This window comes from Sturnira hondurensis, unplaced genomic scaffold, assembly GCF_014824575.4.
Source record: "Sturnira hondurensis isolate 20B ecotype Veracruz unplaced genomic scaffold, ASM1482457v3 Scaffold0007406, whole genome shotgun sequence".
Taxonomy (NCBI): domain Eukaryota; kingdom Metazoa; phylum Chordata; class Mammalia; order Chiroptera; family Phyllostomidae; genus Sturnira; species Sturnira hondurensis.
The window spans coordinates 15184854-15207518 of NW_028080037.1; the positions used below are offsets into that span (position 1 = coordinate 15184854).

The 22665-nt window shown below is 40.1% G+C and overlaps 1 protein-coding gene across 3 annotated transcripts in view; it reads right to left on the reverse strand.

Moving 5' to 3' along the window:
* TTC28 (tetratricopeptide repeat domain 28) overlaps window positions 1-22665 on the reverse strand; it is a 583146-nt gene that overhangs the window by 273958 nt on the left and 286523 nt on the right. For all 3 annotated transcript variants that reach the window (XM_037052403.1, XM_037052402.1, XM_037052404.1), the window contains 2 exons: window positions 9855-10002; window positions 339-611 (listed from right to left, as the gene is read on the reverse strand). In XM_037052403.1, the coding sequence (XP_036908298.1) occupies window positions 339-611; window positions 9855-10002 (421 nt within the window). The remainder of the gene's footprint in view (window positions 1-338; window positions 612-9854; window positions 10003-22665) is intronic.

Below are 22665 nucleotides of genomic sequence, written 5' to 3' on the forward strand. Positions count from 1 at the left end.
GTGCCGTCTCCTCCAACAAAATGATGATGTGTTCTGATGTCATCAAAAATGAAACTTAAGACAAAAGAGTCACCCAATAATACTATCATTTGGGATATTAGCTCTGTAAGCCCAAATCTCTGAGGAAGGCAATGATATGTTAATTCACATCTCTTGGCCTTTTGGGAACCTTGGTACCCTGTTATACGAAAAGTCCTAAAGACCTGAGTACTCTAAACAGAGTATTTTCTGAGATACACTCAGTTGTCACTGCACGTGTTATTCCCATTCATGCCCCGTTAACCAGCTCTCTTTACTTCCTTTCGGCACGGAATTTGAGGAGAGAGGCATAACTCTACCTAAGGTCTTGGCTACATCCAAGTCCTGCTGCATGTATCCAGTGCTCTTCTCTGTGTTTCCCAGAGACCAGTAGGCACTGCTCAGGGCGGAAAACACAGAACCTCGCAGTTTGAGGCTGCAGGTGCCAATCTTCAGAGCAGCTTCTAAGACAACCACAGAGGCCCCATGATGGCCAGCTGTCAGGAGTTCCTGCCCAACCACAGACACGACCACAAAGGGACTCTTGTCCAGCTTCATTTTCTGGAGCTGCTGATAAGTGGGCTCGAGGGAGTCTGAAGAAAAACAAAAGAGAATAAGAAAATATAGGAGGATACACACAACAATCTTTTCCAAGATGTTCGAGAAACAAATGTTTATCCTACCTTTTCTTGGCCCATTTCAAGTACAAACCCTCCAACCTTTAATCCAGTACCACCCTCACTATCCACTTGCCCACGTGACTCTGTAACACCCCCAGTCCCGTCAGCTCCTTCTCCTCACCCTCGCATGCAGGCGCCGCACTCCCCTCTCTCCTGGTCTTCCTCCGAACCTGACACATGCCTGGCCCGGACGGCTTTCCTTTCTCTGTCCTGCTGTCGCCCTCTCAACCTACTTACACACACGCCTCGAGTTCCACCTCGTCTGTGCAGTATTCCCAGTCCTCCGGCCCCCATTAATCTTCCAATCTAAACTGCTCCATTTTTATGGTTACTAGTGAAGCTCGACCCTTAACTATTTTAGAATTGTTCCAAGTGTGTTAATTTTAAAACACTTTCCCAGTTAAATCTGAAAACCACTGTAGGACTATTTAATACTTTATTATAACCCCATAGCAATTGGCACTAAATAAAAAACTCGCCATTGCTACATACCTAAAAGTCCCTAACATATTTGGAGTTCAATAAATGTTTGTTAAACCTTGATCTGAATGACTTGATTAATAAACCCTGTCCACCTTCTCCCCTGGAAGAGGTAATAAGAAGCCCTCCCGACAAAACGCCTGTCATCCTCACGGGGAACCTAGTGTCCACTGCTGCTTCTGAGGTCAGTATGACCAAATTAAAAAATACTATCAATTTTTGTTGCGAGAAATGAAAGCATAAAGAAATCATCCAAGTTTACTAAGGTAAGGTGGAAGACAACACTAATGTTGATACTTCATTTTCATGTGACGTTTGCGAAGACGCGGGTTAGTAGTCAGGAAGCCAAAGGAACGGCTTCCCATTGGAAGCTGGGTTGGAGAGTGGATGACCTCTGCGCTCCTGCTCCCCCTCCCTCCTCTCTGAAAAGACAACTGCAGCCATAACGAGGTAGCACTTACAACACATCCGTGGCTAGCTTTCCTGAAAAGCTATTTCACGTCAGTTGTTCCACTGTGCACATGTATAAAACTACATAAAAGGTTGGTCTTTTTAAACTGAATCTCTCAGCCAACAGTGCTGCACTCGAGTGCAATCTTTACATTATGACTTGAAACTTCAACTCTCCATTAAGGAGCTCTTGTCTGAATCAACACTGCCATGTAGACCTCGAAAGCTACTGATGCCTAGAGAATTATTTCCCCTCAACTAGATCTCTGAACAGAAAACAAAGAACATGTTTACACCTGTCAAGGTGCAAGCAATACACAGAACCAGTAAATACTAGCTAACCAATAGGGTTAAATACAAGCGCAAGAACCCTGGAACTGCCATAAAAGAAAAGAGCAATACTACACTGAAAGAACTGTGAGCAGAATTTTGATGATACCCACTGATTGGTTTTGCAGCCAATGATGACCACATTAGCATCCTACTGGCCCATTTAGCAGAAGCAAAAATAATAGAATTTTAGATCTTAAAAAACTGTGAAAATACCCTTTCTTTACAAATAAATCTGAGCATTCAAGTGATTTGCCCAAGGTTAGGCAGTGGGGACAGCACCAAGACACGAACCCACTGCAGGTCTCTAAGTCCAGGCCCTATGACACCCACCAGGGAAACTCTGAGCCACTCACAAAAGAAACCAATCCTGGCCGGTTTCAAGTGGAGCAGAAACACACCACATGGCTACTGGGAAGGGTGGACAACCAGACCTCCAGGCCCTCAGTCAAAATCATGTCACGAGAGCTTCCTGATGAAGGCAGCGAGCGTCACTGTTACAACTAAACACTGGACAGCAAAGCTTCCAGTGCTGCCTCCCCCGCTACTGAAGGCCACTGTTACACCGTGAGTGTCACCACTGCCACCAGCCACCACCCAAACACATTCTGGTTGAGCCTGTAGCTCCTAAATCAAAGGTGGAGTCCCAGCTTCCAAGGAGGGTGGGAAACTGGGATCTGATGTTTTACAGCGGGCGACAGGAGGCAGAGAGGAGGCAGAGATGAGACAGGAATCCCCAACACGGGAAGAGCACTGAGACCCCGACTCCCCGGGGCCTGACGGCCGGCAAAGACACGGCGCTCCCACTGCTGACTGTTTAAATCACAGCAACCATGGCTAAGTTTAAAAAAACACAGCCATTTAACTGAACCTCTAAAACTACCCAGTAATGGAAAATCAGAGGATTGAGGGACATTTCCCACAGAGGACTAAGGTAAATTCTTAGGAACATCCCCCCTCCTCCAAAAAAGAAATAATTGTACAAATTTTCACTAAACAGAAATAAAACTGAAGAAACAAGAGGTAAAAAATTCAGATTTCCTTTTGCAGTACGTGGGAAAGAAAATAAAAACTGAAGAAACAAGAGGTAAAAAATTCAGATTTCCTTTTGCAGTACGTGGGAAAGAAAATATAAATACATTAAAAGATAAACTATAGTGCAAGCTCACATACAGCTCGTGTTACTGGAGTTTGGAAAAGGCAGTGATCATCGAGGGCCATCGGGAAGCTTCGGGGAAGCAGCCCTTGACCTCACGAGGGGTAAGACTCAGACGGGTCACTGCATTTTTTCCGAGAGTGGAGGGTACTCCAGGTAGAACATGTGTCCTAAATGAATGTCCAGGAGGAGGCAGGCACATGGGTTAACAGGGGCTGATCAACAGGCCAGCCTGCGTGGGACAGAGCGTGCTTCGAGGGAAGACAGCCAATATGGAAAACAGAAAATACTGAGCTAAGGGTAGAAAGGTCTGGATTTCAAAGCCATCTAGCCCCCATCTCTTCACTTCTCCAAATGTACAGATTGTGATTTGGGTGATGGTTACATGAGCCTGCATGTCATGTGTGTGTACACGTGTGTATAAATGTGTGTGCGCGCACATGTACCTGTGCATATGTACACATACACACACAAGATTTTCACTTTCTAGAAATTAAAATTTTTTTCAATGTCAAATTTCTCTACTTTTGGCTGTAATTATCTCTTTAGTTCATACTCACTAATCAGAAGCTCGAATTAGCAGCTATACTAACCCGAGCATTCCACTTCTATTCATCAAAAACATTCATTCATGCTTTTGAGGAATAAAAGTCGTATGATACTTTTTTAATGTATAAAAATATACATGCTGGATTAGATAATTTCTAAGACTCTTTCCAACTACATTATTCTATGATTCTAATTCCAATTCTAGAGTAAACTTAGGTTATTAGCAAACACACTGATTTTACAATTTTACCAGGCCATACGGAGCAGAGCTCTGGAAGCCTATCACTATTAAGATGTTTTTCTTTCTAGAAACTATACATAATACATGAAATAGCCAATGTCAAACTCTTCATAAAGAGTTTGTAAAAGACCTGTGCAACATTCACTGAAACCAGTAATGTTTTTTCAAAATGTAAAAGCTTTAATTATTTAAGATGACCAAATTCACATTTCCTGATACTTAAAGACTTTTAAAGAATGTAGCAGAGCCCAGTAATAATCACACTCTGCTAGAAGATATATAGCAGTTCCTCAAATAACGTCATTTTGTTCAATGTTGTTTCATTGTAGCACTGATGAGATTCTGTAGAAACTTAATTTTTATTTATATTAATTAGCCTACAGTTAAACTGGTTACCATTTTGCTTAAGGTCACAGAACCCAGTGACAACGTTAAGTGAAGACTCACTGTATCATCAGTTCTGAAATGCACATTCATTTACATTTTAACATCTCTGAATGTGGGGCTTAATATCTCTGAACTTGATGGTGCCTCCTAATGGTTTGACACTTCTATGTCCTAATGGGCCGAAAAGTGAGCTCTCTCAGTTTATATAAAAACAAAAAGTTAAGTGATAAGGAAGAATTGTGTCATTATTCATCAGCATTCTTTCTTAGTAATACATAAAATAAGGGTGCCGCTTTCAATCCAGGGTTCTTCACATTGGTAGGATGTGCTAAGGGGGGCCTCAGAGGAAAGAGGTGCTAACTCTACCCGTGTGAGTCGGGGATGCAATTTCTTTCCAAAGGAAGGACGTCTTCATAGAAAATGGAGAGAGGAGGAGCCGGTGTTTTCCAAAAACTACAGATAGAATGAAATAACTGTTTTCTAAAAACTGGAGATGAGAATGAGGAGAAGTAAGCTATCTTATGCTAAGGAGATTGGCCTCCATCCTCTAGAAAACAGGAAAATGCGGAATGACGAATAAGACAGATCAGACTCACACGTTAGAAAGGCCATTCTGAAAGGACAGCAAAGCACAGACTGGTTTAAACAAGGCCAGAAAAATCCAGTTAGAGGAAAAGTTCTGTTTTTGCAACAAGAAAATAGATGGAAAACAAGGGATAAATTTCAGACCTATTTAGAATTTTTTTAAAAAACCTACAGAATTTGAAAAAAAAAGTGTATTTAACAGGCACAATGCCTTATTCCAAATGACTGATACAAAGGACAGTCTTCCTATACAAAGGACAGATCACCTTCAAGGTCACTAACATTGTTAGAGACTCCAATCTGTCTATGGCACTATAAAACATTCTGGAACCTTTCAAATTATCCTTATAACATTCCCCTAGCATTATACCTAAAATGGCTTCAATTTTCCTTAAAAAAAACCTGGTGAAACCATTACCAATCATTCTTAGATACATCACTAAAACATACCGCTGAACTGCAAATCCAGAAGACTGGGAGAGACCGCCCTGGAATGAATCTCTAAAACAGGGATCCAAAGATAGAACAGCAACTATTGACAAGGTAAGAAGTAAGCAAAGTATTATGAGGATAAAGCAATTCCCCCAAAAAATAAAATTTAGAAGATTCACAATATTCACATAATTTTAATTTTTACCCTTCCTAAGCTAATTCCCTAATGAGGAAACTAAGTTAAAAAGCATTGGGTTGTCACAAAAAGACAAGCATTGTATGGTTCCAATTATATAAGATACCTAGAATAGTCGAATTCAGAGAGACAGGAATAGCACAGTATTTGCCAGGAGCAGTGGGGAGAGAGCACAGGGAGCTAGTTTAATGGGTACACACTGTCAGCTTGGGAAGATGAAAAAGTTCTAGAGATGGGTAGTCATGATGGGTGCACAACGCTGTAAGTGCGTGCAATGCCACTGAATTTCATAACTAAAAATGGTTAAAATGGTCAGTTTTACATGTATATTTTACAACTTAAAAACACTTGGGTTCATACTAAAAGCAAATCTTAACCCTCCTCGAAAACAATGAAGATAAAAACTGACATCTTGCACTTTGTCTAAGCCACTTCACATTTTTCTGGGTTTGTGTATTTATTTAATATTTTACTTCATTCAAAAAAGATTCAAATGCCTTCTACAGAAATAAGGTGGAAAACCCAAAAGGGGTAAGACAAGGAAACTCAGCGCACAGACAGGCAAGCACACTCTCCAAAGGTGGCCAGGACACTGGGCTCCACGCTTCAGAGGAAAAAGCAAAGGTGTAAAGGATCACTCTAACAACTCCCAGACCATCAACACTCATGAGAAACTCGGCTTCTCCTAAAACTGAGGGCTGTGAGAAAGGTCTCCCGCAAGCGCTCAGAAAAAGGACCATGGGCACTGAGCAGTGTGCATTCCACACCCACAGCACTGCGCCTGCCACAAATACAAGAGCAGGATTATTACTGCTGCTACCTCCACCTTCTTCTCTGACGCGAGAAGAAGGGCACCATCGCACTGCAAAGGGGAAGGCACCCTGCAGGTCGCCCACCCTCACAGCCCAGTGTCTGACTCTGGAGGCAGACCTTAGCATTTCCCTTTGCAGACAAGGACTGCAAGTGCAGAGAGAGTGAGCAGTCTTGCTCCGTCCATGGAAGGGCAAGGGACAGTGCACAAATCTGATCCCAGTCTCCTTTTTTGGGGGGGTGGGAGTAGTCTATACTTTTTAACATAATACTTCAGACAGAGGCCTACTGGGAAAGCGAGCTGCCACCTGAGAGAGTTCACCAAGCATGGACAAATAGGTAAGTGAAAGGTGAGCCCCAATTTGACTTTGAGAAAAAGCTTATACATTCGAAAGCCATTTGCCACGAGCACTGCATAAACCCAGCTTCCCTGGACCCTCTGGAGCTGGCAGAAACACCATGACGGGCGACAGTCCGAGACTGTGATAGTCTTTAGATCACCGAGTTAACGGGGGGGGGGGGGGGGGGGGGGGGGGGGGGGGGGGGNGAAGGGGGAACAGACACAGGAAAACCCTCAGCAGGAGGCAGCCCTGGTGTCTTGAGAGGAACAAAGACAGGTAAACTCAATCTCACTTTGTAATTACATTATTAAATCCGTGGTTGGCAGTAGTACTGTGCTACAGCATCCAAATTTGCATAAACATTTACAAGCTACAATGAACTGAAATTGCTGCAAGACTATCTAAAAAGAAGAAATGGAAAACAGTAACAGGATAACTTGAAAAGTTATAAAAAAGAGTATCATTTTATATTTATACTTATTTTTACATTTTCATTAATGATTTAAAGGAAATTCATTATATATAATGTTGTAAATATGATCATAGGACAAATAGTTTAACTGATATCTGGTCAGTTTCACCATAAAAATAAAGAAAAACAGACTGAATTCAGTTAGCAATACAGGCAGCAACACAATTTTAAAAATCAAGTAATTTTCAATGTGGATAAATGTAACATATTTATTTGGGAACGAGGGTATATTAATATAGATTATCCCTATCTTTTTAAAAAGATGAAGTCTTGAAGCTCCCAAAAAGGCCGAGCCCCAGGAAAGTGGTGCACACCGTGGGACCTCTGCCTGCTGACACCAGCATCTGCGCTGGGGAGCGTCCTCTGCGGCATTTAAGAATTACATAAGGAAAACAACTGACATGACAGGTCAGACCTACCGGAGAAGTGACCCAGACTGCACTGCTATGCGTCAACGGCAGAAACTTAGGAAGCTGCAGGAGGCTAAACTAAAATGGGTAAAAAATGGGCAGCAAATAATGATAGATTGTGTGCATTACAATCCTATGACAAACAAAAGAGAGGTAGGTCATCAAGATGTGAGATGATGCATAGAACACCACCATGAGAAGAAACAGTGTCTCCGTAAAATGTTAATAAGAAAAGCCCACCTGGAGTAAAGGCAGTGGTAAAAATAAATGAGATAGATTAAATTGCCTCAAGGAAAAAAAAGAAAATACGGAAGCGCTCCAGGCACCTGTAAGATGCAGCTTTCTCCAGGGTCGGCCTTAGGTCACTCAGTGTAAGCTGGGAAAGAACCAGCACAGAAAACCCTAAGGGTGACAGAGCACTAAGCTATTCCTCACAGTGCAGGGAAGATTTCCTTACATTTATCTAAGCAAATTGCTTCAAAGGCACAACAGTAAGTATGATTCTGCTGATCTCAACACGTTCACTCCAATATTCTAAGGCAGCAGCAGAAATACTTCGAAATAAAGAAGTGATATCTTCATGAGCTAAATAAAAAATGTTCTGTGAAAAATACTTGTGGAGGGGTGTAGGGAGAGAATGAGGAACTATTAGAAAACTGGAAAGGGGAGACAAATTGATTTTTTTTGTCCACACCCACCCCCTAAGCCCTGGAGCTCCAAAGCGCATCTGCTCCAAGTCAGAGTTTATTAACAGCAGGTCCCCCGGTGGGAGAAGCCATTAGGTTCTTGAAGCAAAGACTCGGCTTTGTGTAGAGTTATAAAATCTCATTCAGAGGTTTCCTTACCCACTTGCTTTCTAAAACATGAAATCTTTGACTTTCAGGAAAATATTTTTATGCCTATGAATTGCCCAGAGACCAGATGAGTACCATTTAGTTAATCAAACTTTTACTCAGCATACATTTTGAGTCAAATACTGTATTAGGCAATACATTAAAACACTCTAATACTGTAAATATTTTCAAATCTAGATAAAATGTATAATGATACTGCTATCAAAAAGTTTAGGTTAATTCAAAAAGATCCCTTTCAGAAACAAAAATAGAGTTCTACTTGACATAATCTAATTAATATGAAGCAATATCAGCTTTCCACTATATGTCTGTCATAAATCTACCTTAGTGTCTCCATCATCGCAAGAATGGCAGTTGGTGTACACTTTCAACCCCACCTTGCCAAGAGCTCATTCCTCAAAAGTCGACGTTCCTCACAGAGAAGCCAGTCTGTTTCGGGCATTAGAACTTCTCTAACCCCCACGGCACTACGTTCAATCCATTGTTTTTCCAGAATACCAATCAGTATAAAATAGAATAATAGGAAAAAATCATTTAAACTAGCATCTGTTTCTCTCTTTCCTTTTACTTCAACCTAATCTTGTAATGTTCCTCCGAAAAATGTTGTACTCCCAGCCTACAGTTACATCTATTTACTTTTATAAAATATTAGCATGTTTAACTAACACCTTCTCTTATTTCATTATTTCTCCATGGTATATTGGTCCAACTAAGCAAATCAATTTACTACTACAGGTATTACAATTTAGCAGTATGGAATCTTAGAACTATAAAAAACACGAGGAATCTTCAGGTAACTCTGAAATCCAGAGACATCAATTCATTTACCCACAGTCACGCACTATAGTCAGCACAGAAGTCCAGAATGCTGTCTAGCTCCACAAACTTATTGGTGTAGGCCAATAGCCTTACACCATCCTATTTTGGCTCATTGTCAGCTACTGACTGTAATTCTTGATCTTCCTTGGTCTAAAATATATAACCTCTTTTAGGGCTACTAAAATAGAAGCTTATTTCTGTGGAGATGAGCACAGAACTTAGAGAAAAAGCCAAATTTAATCAAGTTCTAAGGACAAATTGTTAGAATCTAAAAATGTTCTGTTATTTCTTCTTCATGCTCTGAAATTTCTTTCCAGTAGGTAGATCTAGAGAAATATGAATTATCTATCCTATTATTTATTTCCTGGAACTAAATTAAGAGAAATATTGTGAGAGAGAAATGGCATCTACTAATAACTTTAGACAAATAAACAAAACAGTCACTGCTTTCAATAGTGTACAAAAATCATAGTGTAACTTTTCTATTTAGTAAAGCTATCTTAAAGTTTAGAAATAAATAAATAAAATACAGTCTTAGCAAATGTGACAACCCATCAGTTCTCAACACCCACATCTAAAGCCTCCGAAGGCCAGAAACACTCAACTTCACACCCGGGTCAGACCTAACGCTGTATTCTACTCACCTCTCATGGGAGACTTCATGGCAGCTTCCACCATCCCCACCAGAAGCTGGAGGCTCTTGGGGTCCTGAGCCAGTCCAGATGCAAAGGCTGCCAGGGCATCGGCATGACGTCCGAGATACTGGAGGGCAACACCCTGTCGGAAGTATGCCTGAAAAGGAAGAAAATAGAATGCACGTGTTACCTACACACTGTGCTCCGACAAGGCTGATGCTGATTCCTCATTAGAACCATGGGTCAGCAGAACTGAGACTGAGACGGCCATAGTTCAAACACCTGGCCATAGTCTGCAATCAAACCTAACCTCTCCCCGTGTCACAGAGTGTGAGCGCACTTCCTGTAGGGAAATTGTATTTGTAACCACGCTTTTCACTTCTAGAACACGGAAAGTTTATCACACTCTTTGACACTTATTTACATATTGCTTTTGTTATTTTTTGACAATTTAAAAAGTATTTCTTATCCCACCTTCAACAGCAGAAGCTCCTCAAGGACAGGATTTGGGAGATTTCTTTACATCTCCCAAAGCTTGTGGTACAGTGCACGGTAAACAAGAGATACCAGATTCCATTTGTTTTATATTTTCCCTTTTATATAATTAATAGAAACATCAATGTGATTATTATTAAAGTTTTAATAATGAGTAATATAATGTGGCCATATTTAATGTAGTGTTTCAGACATAATATTAAAAAGCTGCTATCTAAAATATGCATGCTTTGCTTAGAAACAAAATAACACTGTTGTCGTTTTCTTTCCTTAGATTAGTTTTATAACTAGTATTAGTTGTTGATTATAGCAGAACATCCTTCTTTCTAGCTAATTACAAAGAAGGCCAGAAAATTAACAAAATATTTACATTTTAGAACAGTCTTAAGAAAGTGCAGTTTGGTTTCAAGCACACAGAGTAAAAATAAGTAAATGAATGAAGCGTTACTGGTACATAACTAGCAAAGGACTCTGGGCTTGATTAACTCACAAGTAAAAGCCACATACTAATGCATCCACTCCATATAACATCTTCCAAAACACCTGGCCTCCCATTCATCTTAAACATTCTTCAGTACAACATGTTTGACTTTTTGGTCCAACATACTCTGAGTTGTCACAAATTGTATCCACAGGATCTAAATGAAGTTTCAGGCAACTCCTAAAACTACTACTCACTTAACTTAGTAATCCTATAATTTTGCATTACATACACATACACACAGAGTGAGAGAGCACCATTAATGTTTACAAACATACTTACTTGTTTCATTTTTATAACTACCCTTTGAGGTAATTTAAGATGTAATACTATTCAGTGTTTCTATTAAGAAACAGCCCATAAACAGAATAAATACTCATAGATTATTATATGCTATTCAGACTTCTATTAGTTTAAACCAGCAGCAGCTGTTAAAACTCAAACCCCCAGCAAGACAATAACCTGTAAATGTACTTTCATTACTAATTCATAAGATCACTTCCTTTCACAGGCCTCAGCCACTGTTTTAATCTTTAATGTGTTTTATGGACATTTTTCACTATCCTTTCATTTCACATTTTAGGTGATTTCTAAGATACAAGACACAATATATGTCACATTCCAACTAAAAATAACCAGAGTTAATGTAATTTTCAGAAATGCTATATTAAAGCCAAACTAAAAGAATTTAAATTTATTTATATACTATATACATGTCAAATACCTATAAACCATAATTATAATTTATATAGAAAAAAGATGTCTTTGGTTATTGATTTCTAGTATATATTTTTTAAAATACAAAAATTTACATGGTAATCATCTTAAAATATATGTAAATCAAATCATTATACTGTATAACAAATTTATTCAGTGCTGTAAGTCAATGATATCTCAATAAAACTAAAATAACACAAAGGTCTTAGTTGCAATGGATTTTGATAATTTCTTATATAATTAAAGCAAAACTTTATCATTCATTATTTCACTGAGAGAACAACTAGTGTCCCCACCTGCCAATTGAAATCGCTGAAGAATACGACTCACCTACTTACGAAGTAGGCAAAGTGTGCTCAGTGCCAGTTATGGCAACAAGCTCACACAGCAGTTGAAGAAGCGTGTGCATGTTTTGTTTTCTTAGGACACTCAATAATTAGATGGGAAAAAGTGACTGACTGAACCCTGTTGCCCACAATCCTGGCTTCCTTTCTTCAGGAGAAAATTTTGAAAAAATGTAGGAGGCTCAGAGGTCTCCCTTGGTCTTCCCTCATTTCCTCCCACAATCGCCAACCCAACTTTGTAAGATTTTTTTCAGCTAAAAGCTTAGAGTTTATACACCTGCCAACACAGCTCAGTAAGTCAAGCTCTGACAAACCCTGTTCCTGACTCAGAGTGTGGCTCCCCCACTCTGTTCCATGCAATATTCATTGCATGTGTAAATACTGCGTAATGAAAATTAGTTATTGATACTTCTGTGAAAGCTACGCCACTACGAAGTTCAAGTGAATGATAATAAAACCTAGATTGTGGGTTACTGTGATAGAATAAAAAGAATTCAGCACGGTGCCTGACAGAGGAAGCACTCAGTATGATTAGCTCTTTTGATTATTAGTTAATAAGAAAAGAATCTGAATAAGAACACATAATTACAAACTACCAGGATGTAAGTAGTCCAACACACATTCTACTATTCAACTCTGATCACTGCTCCATTCACTCCTCCCCTTGCTCCGTATCAGACTCTGGCAACTGGGAAACTCAGTGCTGTTAGGCTACCGGACAAAATCTGAACCACCTGATGAAAAGAAAGTGGCACAATCAGGTCTTGGGAGGTGCAGCAGGCACCCCCAGGATCCTCTGCCAGCCTCTTCCCAAGCAAAGGTCAGAATGTGCTGAAATTCCGTTGTTTGCCTTAGCTTCAAGAAAATGAAGGCAATCTGCTATAGCCTATCTGTTTTGTTCTATTGATTCCTGCTACTAATGTTTCTCTTACTCATAATCAGAGGTCCTGAAGGAAGCCGCTTCATCTTGGAAAGAGGAAATTCTTTGTCACTTAGGACTGAACAGAGGTAATATCTGTGCAGCCTGCCAAGGGAAGGTGGGCCGATGAAGCAACATCGAACACTCGGTGGCCAGCCAACCTCAGAAGATATATTCCTCTGCCTGAGTACCACCCACAGACGCCACATTCTGGTCACTGGTTATGTCACAGATGGAGAGGGAAGGGCAATAAGAACTGACTGTTGAGAGCACCTGCACCCTAAGAACTGTGGTTTTAACCTGCAGCTTTAGCCAAGGAGAGAAACCTATAGGGAGCTAGTGACTACACTGGACTAAGGGTGGGATGCCTAGTTCAGTTTTTTATTGTTGTTCACCACAAAGACCCTCAGTGGTTATTCCATGCATGCTACTAAACCACCTCACAAATACATGGGTTACAAGAATAAGTCCTTTCCTTCCTTCCTCCCTTCTTCCCTTCCTTCTTTCCTTAATATTCCCTAAAAATCTACAGCACCACGCACCGTGATATGTACCACAAATACAAAGTAACAAAGACAGGACTTATACCTTCAGGGTGATCACAGTCTAGAAGGAAAGAATATCAAAAGCTATAAATGTCCTGACTGCCACCTGCAGAACTGTTTACTACTTGTAGAATTTTGTAATACTTCAGCAGTGATAAAAATATAACTAATGACTAAAGTATTTATGTCCTGTTGTTAAAACTGTTTGTATTTATTCTGTATTAAGTGACCATTCTTCTCACCTCAGAGAGTTTGCCATAGACTAAATGTTTGTGTCCTCCTAAAATTAATATGTTGAAACCTAATCCTCAATTTAATGGTATTTAGAGGTTGGGATTTGGGGGGGAGATTAGGTCATGAGAGGGGCACCCTCACGAATGGGATTAGCGCCCTTATGAAAGAGACTACGGAGAGCCCCCTCCCCCCTTCACCCTGTAAGGATACAGCAAGAAGACAGCTCACTATTAACAAGGAAGTGGGCCCTCAGAAGACACCAAATATGCAGTCACCTTGACCTTGGACTTCCCAGTCTCCAGAACTGTGAGAAATAAATGTTTGTTGTTTAAGCCCCCAAGCCTCCAATATTTTATTAAGCAGTCCAAAAAACTAATAAAGGGTTAAAGTAAAAATGCTCGAAGACTAAACATGTGAAAGAGTAAGCTACTCACCCTTCAAGTGCCACCGGAAGCAACGAAAGGCCTCGAAGTCCTCCCTCCGAACACCCCCTCCCCAGGCACAATTCTGCTGCATCAGCAAACCCGGCAACCGGACACCCTGCTCTCCCACGGCCCAAACGGCTTAAGAGGCAAACCACTATGCTCAGAGGTACAGACCTATACTTATTTATAACAAAACACAGAACCAATATGTGTAATAATATTTAGACTAAGAGTATTTATTTACACATATAATACATAGTCTATTACTTCGTTCAACCATTCACAAATATTATGCCTTCGGTTTAACCTGTACATATTTTTTATTGGTGTTCAAGTACAGTTGTCTCCATTTTCCTGCCACCACTCTCCCCTGCCCAGCACCCCCTACCTCCCACCCTCAGTCCTAACCCCTCTTTGGCTTTGATCATGAGTCCTTTATATGTGTGTCTTAATGTTCCTAATCTGTCTTTCACTGCTTGAATTTCAACTTTTTTTACATCTTCTGAAGAATAAATACCTGACATTATAACACAGTGGTATACCTACCTGCTAGCCAATCATATCACCTGCTACCACATCATCACCATATTTTAAAACAATATTTGTAAATTATATAGCTATTCTACTGAATTTCCTTCATTTTATTTAAAAATGCTAAATGAGGAAAACAGAAATGCTGATACTAGTTTTTAGAAAGAAGCAGCATTAATCTATAATTTAACAGAATTGGGTCAAAAAATGAAGATGATTAGCCCTGATCAGTGTGGCTCAGTTGGTTGGACATCATCCTTCAAAGTGAAAAGTCGTCAATTTGATTCCTGGTCAGGGCACATGCCCGGGTTGCAGGTTCAGTCCCCAGTTGGGGCACATATGAGAGGCAACTGATCAATGTTTCTCTCTCACATCGATGTTTCTCTCCCTCTCTTTCTCTCTCCCATCCCTTCACTCTAAAAATAAATATTTTTTAAAACTGGAAATGATTACAGGGTACCAAAAGCACAAAACCTTTTAATATCCCTGGATATACACAAAACAACAAACTATACTCAGTCATGATAGAAAAGAATAAAATGAAAGAATATATAAAAAATAACTCTCTAAAGCACAATATGAGACCTTATTTTTTGGTTCTCTAGGAATTAACACTCCCCACTTATTGCACATGTCAATCTTTGTTTAATATTTCTGTATTTGATATTGCATATGTTTAACTTTCATACACTTTTTAAGGAATGTGTAAGTTGTATGGTAAAATAAAAGACCACTTATAGTACTTAAAACAGATATCATGTGAGCAAAATATAAATATACACGTCACTTCTATGAAATATACTATATATTGCAAATTATGCATTATGCCACAAAAAAAATGTGACATGGGTCCTGTGACTTAAAAATGTGACATAAAAATGAAGGCATAGGCCCATGCCCTCAGTAAGTTTTTACCATCTGGCATCAAACAGGCACCTGTATGGATACATACATGCAAATTAGTTTTACTCTGTGTTTGATGTGTATGTTTCATTTAGAACGAGGAGAAATAAACAGCACACTCTTCAATGACAGAACTGCTCTCGAACAACGGTTGCCTCTAGACGGCCACATGTGGACACTGCGCACTTGAAATGTGAATAGTGTGACTAAATTTTAAATTTTATTTCATTTCAAATACTTTAAGTGTGGCTAGTGGCTGGCGGAACAGATCATGCAGTTCCAGAGTTTGATCTTCCTCTAACAACAAACCTCCAAACACAAATCTAAATTGGAAAGCGAGAGGGATACTAAACAAGAGAAATAACTGCTACAAAACCTCCGAACTAAGGCTATGTGACTTACTCCCCGCAGTGCGGGAACGGAAGAGATTCCTATGGCTGACACTGACACCCAACCCCAGTTACACTGTAGCCATGTGCCAAACGGTGACCAAACAAAACGCGGAGGTTCAGCTGCCTGGCGCCACAAAGGCCAGACTCGTCAGGCACATGCTGGTACAAAAGGAAGGAAGTTTTATCAGGTGCTGCACAGCCCAGGAGTACGGCGAACTTCGCCTCAAAGCCCGCCTCATCTTGCTGCCGTGGAATAAGTCCGACCATCCTCAGCAAGGCCAAGACAAAAGCCAGTATGGAGAGTTCCTGCCCCATTCTGAAGTACAGTCCTTTGGAGCAGTCTCAGTCCCCATCCAGGCATCTCAGCTTGTTCCCGGCTGCTGTCCACTGCAGGCTCTCTCCTGGAGCCTGCGTGTGGAGACTGCGTGGCCATGGGCCATGCGGCTGCCAGGGCCTCACAGTCACGTGCTCCCAGGAGAGAGGGCACGACAATGCACCGGCAAGCGCATCACCCAAGCGAAAGAGGCTCCCTCCTGGAGGCCATGGTTCACGTGGCCCGGAGCGGGCATGCAAGTGCACCTGTTCTCCGAGTCACGAGCAACCGTGCTTCTTTATTGCCCCAGGATTGTATTAGCTTGGGTGTGGGACAGACAAGGTGCCTTCTCAAAATGACCAGCTTCCCAAACTTTTGCATGTTTCAAGTGAGTCCACCTCCCAACCAATCCCTACTTTCCTCAGGCTAGACTGGCAGGCCTCTTCAGTCCAGAACCTTCCACAGCACCATTTTGACTTCTACAGTGAATGTGCCTGCCTTCCCCTGGTCCCACCCCCAACCTGGTATGGGGGGTGGCTTTTATTCTACCCAATTACTTCACTGGCTTTTCACACACTCCATGTAGAACCTCCCCCTGACACCCCAACTGACTGTTTTATAGTAACAAACTTCAGGTTCTACTTTGTCTTACAGAGAGGATGATACTGATGACCTCAAAGGGTTACAACAGTAGTTGCTGATATCACATATTAAACATAAAACAGAGTGGGTACTTTTTAAAAAATTGAACAGAGGTGAATTTGTCACTAAGTGTTACTATCAATGTATTATTTACTATTTAATCAGATGGCTCATCTGCATTACCAGCCTGCAGATTAGAAATCACCTGTGGTAAAGCGGGGGAGGGGCCGACAAAAATCAGACCCACAACAAAAATTAATGATCAGAAGGATCACCTTGAATCATTAAGGAAATAGCTAAGATTTAGGTTTGGCATCTTCTATTCCAAAAGCCTATAAAGCCTATAAAGAAACCTGTATTTGAGGGAAGTTTTTAAATTAAAAAGGAAACTCCTTTATGACCCAGCAATTCCACTTCTGGGGATTTATCTGAAGAAACCCAAAATACTAATTCAAAAAACATATGCATCCCTATGTTATTTGCAGTATGATTTACAATAGCCAAGCTACGGAAGCAACCCAAGTGCCTATCAAGTCAAGTGGATTCAAAAAAAAAAAGGGCTACAGTACACTTAAATAATAAAATATTACTCGCCCCCCAAAAAGAATTAAATCTTACCATTTGCAACAGCATGGATGGACCTAGAAGGTATTATGATAAGTGAAATAAGTCAGTCAGAAAAAGACAAATACCATATAATTTCACTTATCTTTGGAATCTAAAGAACAATAAATGAACAAACAAATAGAAACACTGGTAGATACAGAGAGTAGACTGATGATTGGCAGAGGGGTGAGGAGTTGGGAGACCGAGTGAAAAAGATGAAGGGATTGAAAAATACAGATTGGTAGTTACAAAACAGTCATGGGGATGTAAAGTACAGCATAGAAAATATCATAGTCAGTAATATTGCAATAACTACATTGGTGCCAGGTGAGTACTGGAAATATCATGGGGACACTTTGTATATTATATGGTTGTCTAATCACCATGCTGTACACCTGAAGCTAATAAAAAATAATATTGAGCCTGGCAGGGTAACTCGGTTAGAGTGTCATCTTGATACACCAAGGTTGTGGGTTCAATCCTCAGTCAGGGCACATACAAGAATCAACCAATGAATGCACAAATAAGTGGAACAAACTGATGTTTTTATCTATCTATCTATCTATCTATCTATCTATCCCCCTTCCTCTCTCACTCTAAAGTCAAAAAATAAAAATTTTTAAAAATATTGAACGCAACAATAATTCAAAATAATAAAAATTTTCGTTTTAAATTGATTTTTAAAATGTTAACACTTTTGGCAGTTGCTTATGTAGGCTTTAATTGCCTAGTAAATTCACTATTTGGGAAAAACATCATGTGCAAGTTAAATAAGGTTCTTTCATCTAAGTGGAAAAGAGGACCAAAAATGTACTTGTCAAAACATGAAACAGTCCTTCCTCTCTGAGTTTATCCTAATACACTGATTACTTGGACCACTACAAAATGCAGGAGCCTGGCCTCGCCTTGTCTGCCACTACACAGCATCAGAGGTTTGTGCATACATGTAGGTGTTCTATTTTCCAAAACCTCTTATAGCCATCATTTATGGAACAGTGATCTTTGCCCAGCACTGTGGTAGGTGCTTCCCGTGGTTCATCAATAACCCTCACGATATTCTGCACCAAGTGTTTATGACAACTGTTACAAAAAAGAGGTGATCGTGAAAACTGCCCCAAATCAGACAGCTGGGGAAAGGGACAAACCTGCTGCCAAACTGTTTCCACTCCTCTACACTACCTCTCTGATAAAAAAAATTAATAGCATGCAATTAACCTCTAAATCAAGCCTTTTGTCTGGGAATTCTTATACTTGCAAAATTCAACCTATGGAGGCAGAAATGAAGGAAAATCAGAAATGACACAGAAAATTTATGAACATGAATATTTAATCTCTATTCCATTAGCAACCGTTGATTGTAGAACAATTTTTAATGAATTGGATGGAAGGAAAATTCATTTCATTAACCTTTCATAAAAATGTATTATTATTGAACCAAACAGGCCACTGTACTTGCAACTCAGTTCGATGTTAATTAGATTACAGGCATGAGGCTTTAAATCAAAGAGAAACAAAAGGAGCCATCAGCAAGCTTTTCAGCCAATGTTGTTTGTTTGCTGGCTCAAATAGATTTTTACCTGCAATACAATTTACTATGCTTCTTTTATTTTGTGACATTTTTGAGTGAATTTTCTCTTGCTTCTATTTGCTGACACTTTACATTAAAAATAAAACTTGAGAATCAGCAAAGAACACATTCTTCATGTACCAATGTGTTTCACCTGCTCAGCTGGGAGTAATCATTCCTATCTCTGCAGAAAACTACACTTCTGTTTTTCACTAGCCTGTCTTATTGTGTGCTGAAAGCACATGCAAGAGATTGGAGGCTATTTTAGAAAACACCATTATTTAGTTTGCAACCCAGAGTCAGAGGCCCAAATGGCCTCGACATAATGTTCCAACCAAATCTGCAGCTGTGAATTGCTTCTCTCCCCAGCACTGGCTTTTGGTACATTTGATATCAATTTCTAAAGGAAATGTGCTCCAATCCTGATTGTTTCATGTCACATCAGCTATTTCTTTTCCAGAAATTACTTTTAAATTAATGTATCTAGTGTTAGGGCAACATATTTTTAAAAGAAATTCAAAATTTGGTAAGAAGCTAAATAAAGGATGAAATGAAAACCGGGAGTTAAATAACAAAGGCGTAATTTCCTATCACTGGAGGGATTCCCAATGTTAAAGCACATGTCAGATTATAAAACCTGTGTACCATAATCTGGAACTGCTCTTCTAAATTTTAAAAATAAACAATGAAAGAAGCCTGAAGTTGCCTAGAGCAATGGGTCTCATCTTTGCATGTCATGCCTTCGTTCTACAGGTGTGGCAGAGAAGTATAAAGTTGTGCCAAGATAAAAACCAGGGGGAGTTTCCTGAACATTCTACAAGAAATCATCCGGCTGCAGCATGAGTTTGGTACCCCTGCCCCACTAAGTCTCCCCCGACCCTGGAGCACAGAGCACGTGTGCCTTCATGTTACCAGAAAACAGTTGGTCCAGGGAGCACCAGGGGGGTCTCTGCCCACTGGCCAAGGTGGCAGATGGGGAGGTCCTCACACGTGCGCCAACAGCTAGAAATATGAATGGATAGGGCCCAAACATGCAAGGAAAGCTAGAAAGATGGATGCATAGGTCACCACAGAAAGCTAGGAAGAAACTGGATGGAAAAACGCCCCCTCCCTCTATCTCTGTGAGAACCTCGGGCCTGAGCGGGAAGACTGAGATGGTCTTTGAGACAGGAGTCCCATTCTCCTAGGTTGCATGTCCCCCAAATAAACCTCTTCCCTTTGGCACAAGCACCTGCCTCACAAGTTTGGCTTCTGTGGTGGCAGGCAGTCACACCTCTGGTTTCATTCCGTCACATTCACAGACATAGCTAGTCCTAGGGAATATGGTCATGCCAGAAGCAAAATGGAAAAAAAATACGTGAGCAGGAACAATGGTGGATTCAGAAAAATACTGAAGTCAATAACATGGGAATTAAAGGACCCTGAATTCTCCCTGTTAGAAAACAACACTTGGTATCTCACCTTCCAGATGCAGATACACCCAAACCATGCCGTATTAATGGGAACCCACTCCCTCCAGAAGCAACTTATCAGAAATTATTGCAGCTAAGTGCTACATATTGGGATGTAGGAGTTCTCCATAAGGCTTCCTTGAGCAGATAAAATTCCACAATTAGTGACTCACTCCTTGATCTTTCTGACTTTTCTGATCTATCAACTCTTACTCTTCTCATCAAATTATAATTCAAACGGGGGTCTGTAAGGGCAAAGCCATACAATAACATAACATATCTCCTGAAATGTCAAATTTATTTAAAGTTTCTGAGACAGAATATGTTTAATTAATAAACTTGATTTTGAGGGTAATTCTAGATTCACAGCAAAACTGAGTGAAAAGTAGAGAGAATTCACACACAACCACTGTTCTGACACATGTACAGCCTCCCCCACTATCAATATCCTGTACCACAGTGGTACCTTTCTACAATCAATGGAGAATTATTTTTATAGGAAAAATTATAAAATAAAATGATGAGTTCACACAATTTCAGAGAGGAAGAAAGAATTTTAAAATGCCCATCATCCCTAGATTGAACAATAACGTGTGTGATGCCCTTAAAAATGCCCATCACCACTCTGCCTATGGCCCCAATCCTTGGAATAGTCCTCTCTCCTGACTTTGGGTATTTGGGAAAGCAAAGCTTTAGAGATACTGCCTAAACCCTGGCAACCTTTACTTTTGTCCACTGCTTCGGTTGCTAACTAGCAGTTAGGTCTCCAGAAAAAGTACATATCGGGGAGAGGGACATGAACAGGGTAGCATGAGCAAGTGATGAGAGCAGGGACCAAAAAACAGTTGCACAAATATTTCACATGTTTTCCTAAATGATAAGCTTCGCAGCCTACTTCTTTTCCCTTCCTATGTTATGTGATCTTTCTACACTGGCACGTGTGTAGCAGGGTGCCAAACATCCCAATGAAAATTAAGGGGGAAAAAGTCTGTCTCTCAGTATTTACCAGCTCAAAAAGTGTAACAATACACTTTATATGTTTTCAGAAGAGAAAGGGTTCCATTTCTAAGCAAGATGGAGTAAGCAACAATCTTCTAGAAACTAGACCCTGGAAATACTTCATGAAACAGCTCTCAGAGGGCGCTGAACAGTAAGTGATAGCAGGTGAACTGAGCGAGGAGACTAGAATTCAAAGCAGTACCAAACCAGCAATGGGTTTCCTGTTTTATTTTGCTTATCCTTTGCCATCTGGTATCGTCCAGCTTGGATTCAAAAGCAGCTCAAAATGACAAAGTGTCCTTGCTGCGTCCAAACCTAAAGCACTCCAGCAAAAGTCCTCCTCTTCTGGTCAGGGAAGCAAGAAAGAGGAATCCTACAGGTCAGAAGGAGTAAGGAATATCCTGTTTCCATTCTTCCCCACCCCACACCCACGGCAAGCTGGCAGTGGCAGGGATGGCACCAGCAGTAGCCGCTGGGCAGGCAGCTAAAATCCTGAGGAAGGGGACCCTTCTTGGTGATCCCAGAGCTTGGTCCCAAGAGCGTAGGGGGGACTACCATGTAATTCTCAGGCTGACCATTGCGTGATACACACAAAAGATCCAAATAGAACTACAAAGGCTCTGAAAACTTCTCTGACTTTGAATCCAAAGTCCACAAAATGTTGGTTGGGACTTACAGCCTAAACCTAACCAGGTAAATTGTTAATCAAAACAAACAAAAAAACCCCACATTTTTCTTAAAATATAAACAAGATGCAAAGAAGAATATTACAACATCTAGAATATAAACAAAATTATGGAGCCTATGAAGAACCAGAAAAATTTCAATTCACAAGGAAATAAAGCAACCAACAGATACCAACTATGAGATGAAACAGCAGTAAAAATTTTAAAGCATCAAAGATTTTAAAGTAACTGTTATATTCACATTACAAGAAATAAGTTAAATACTCTAGCAACAAATGGAAAAATACACATTCTCAGGAAAGGAATAAAAAATAGGACAAAACAAATAAAACATTTTAATAAAAATACAATAACCAAAGTAAAATACTTAAGAATAGGCTCAATAGAGTAGAATTCAGATGACAGAGAAGTGAATGAGTGAATTCAAATACAGATCAATGTAAATTACCCAATCTTAATAACAGAGAGAAAAATAATTGAAAAATAAAAATGAACAGTCTCATGAATATGTTGGGAAATAACAAAAGGTTTAATATTTATTTCACTGGAGTCCCAGTAGGAGATAATAAA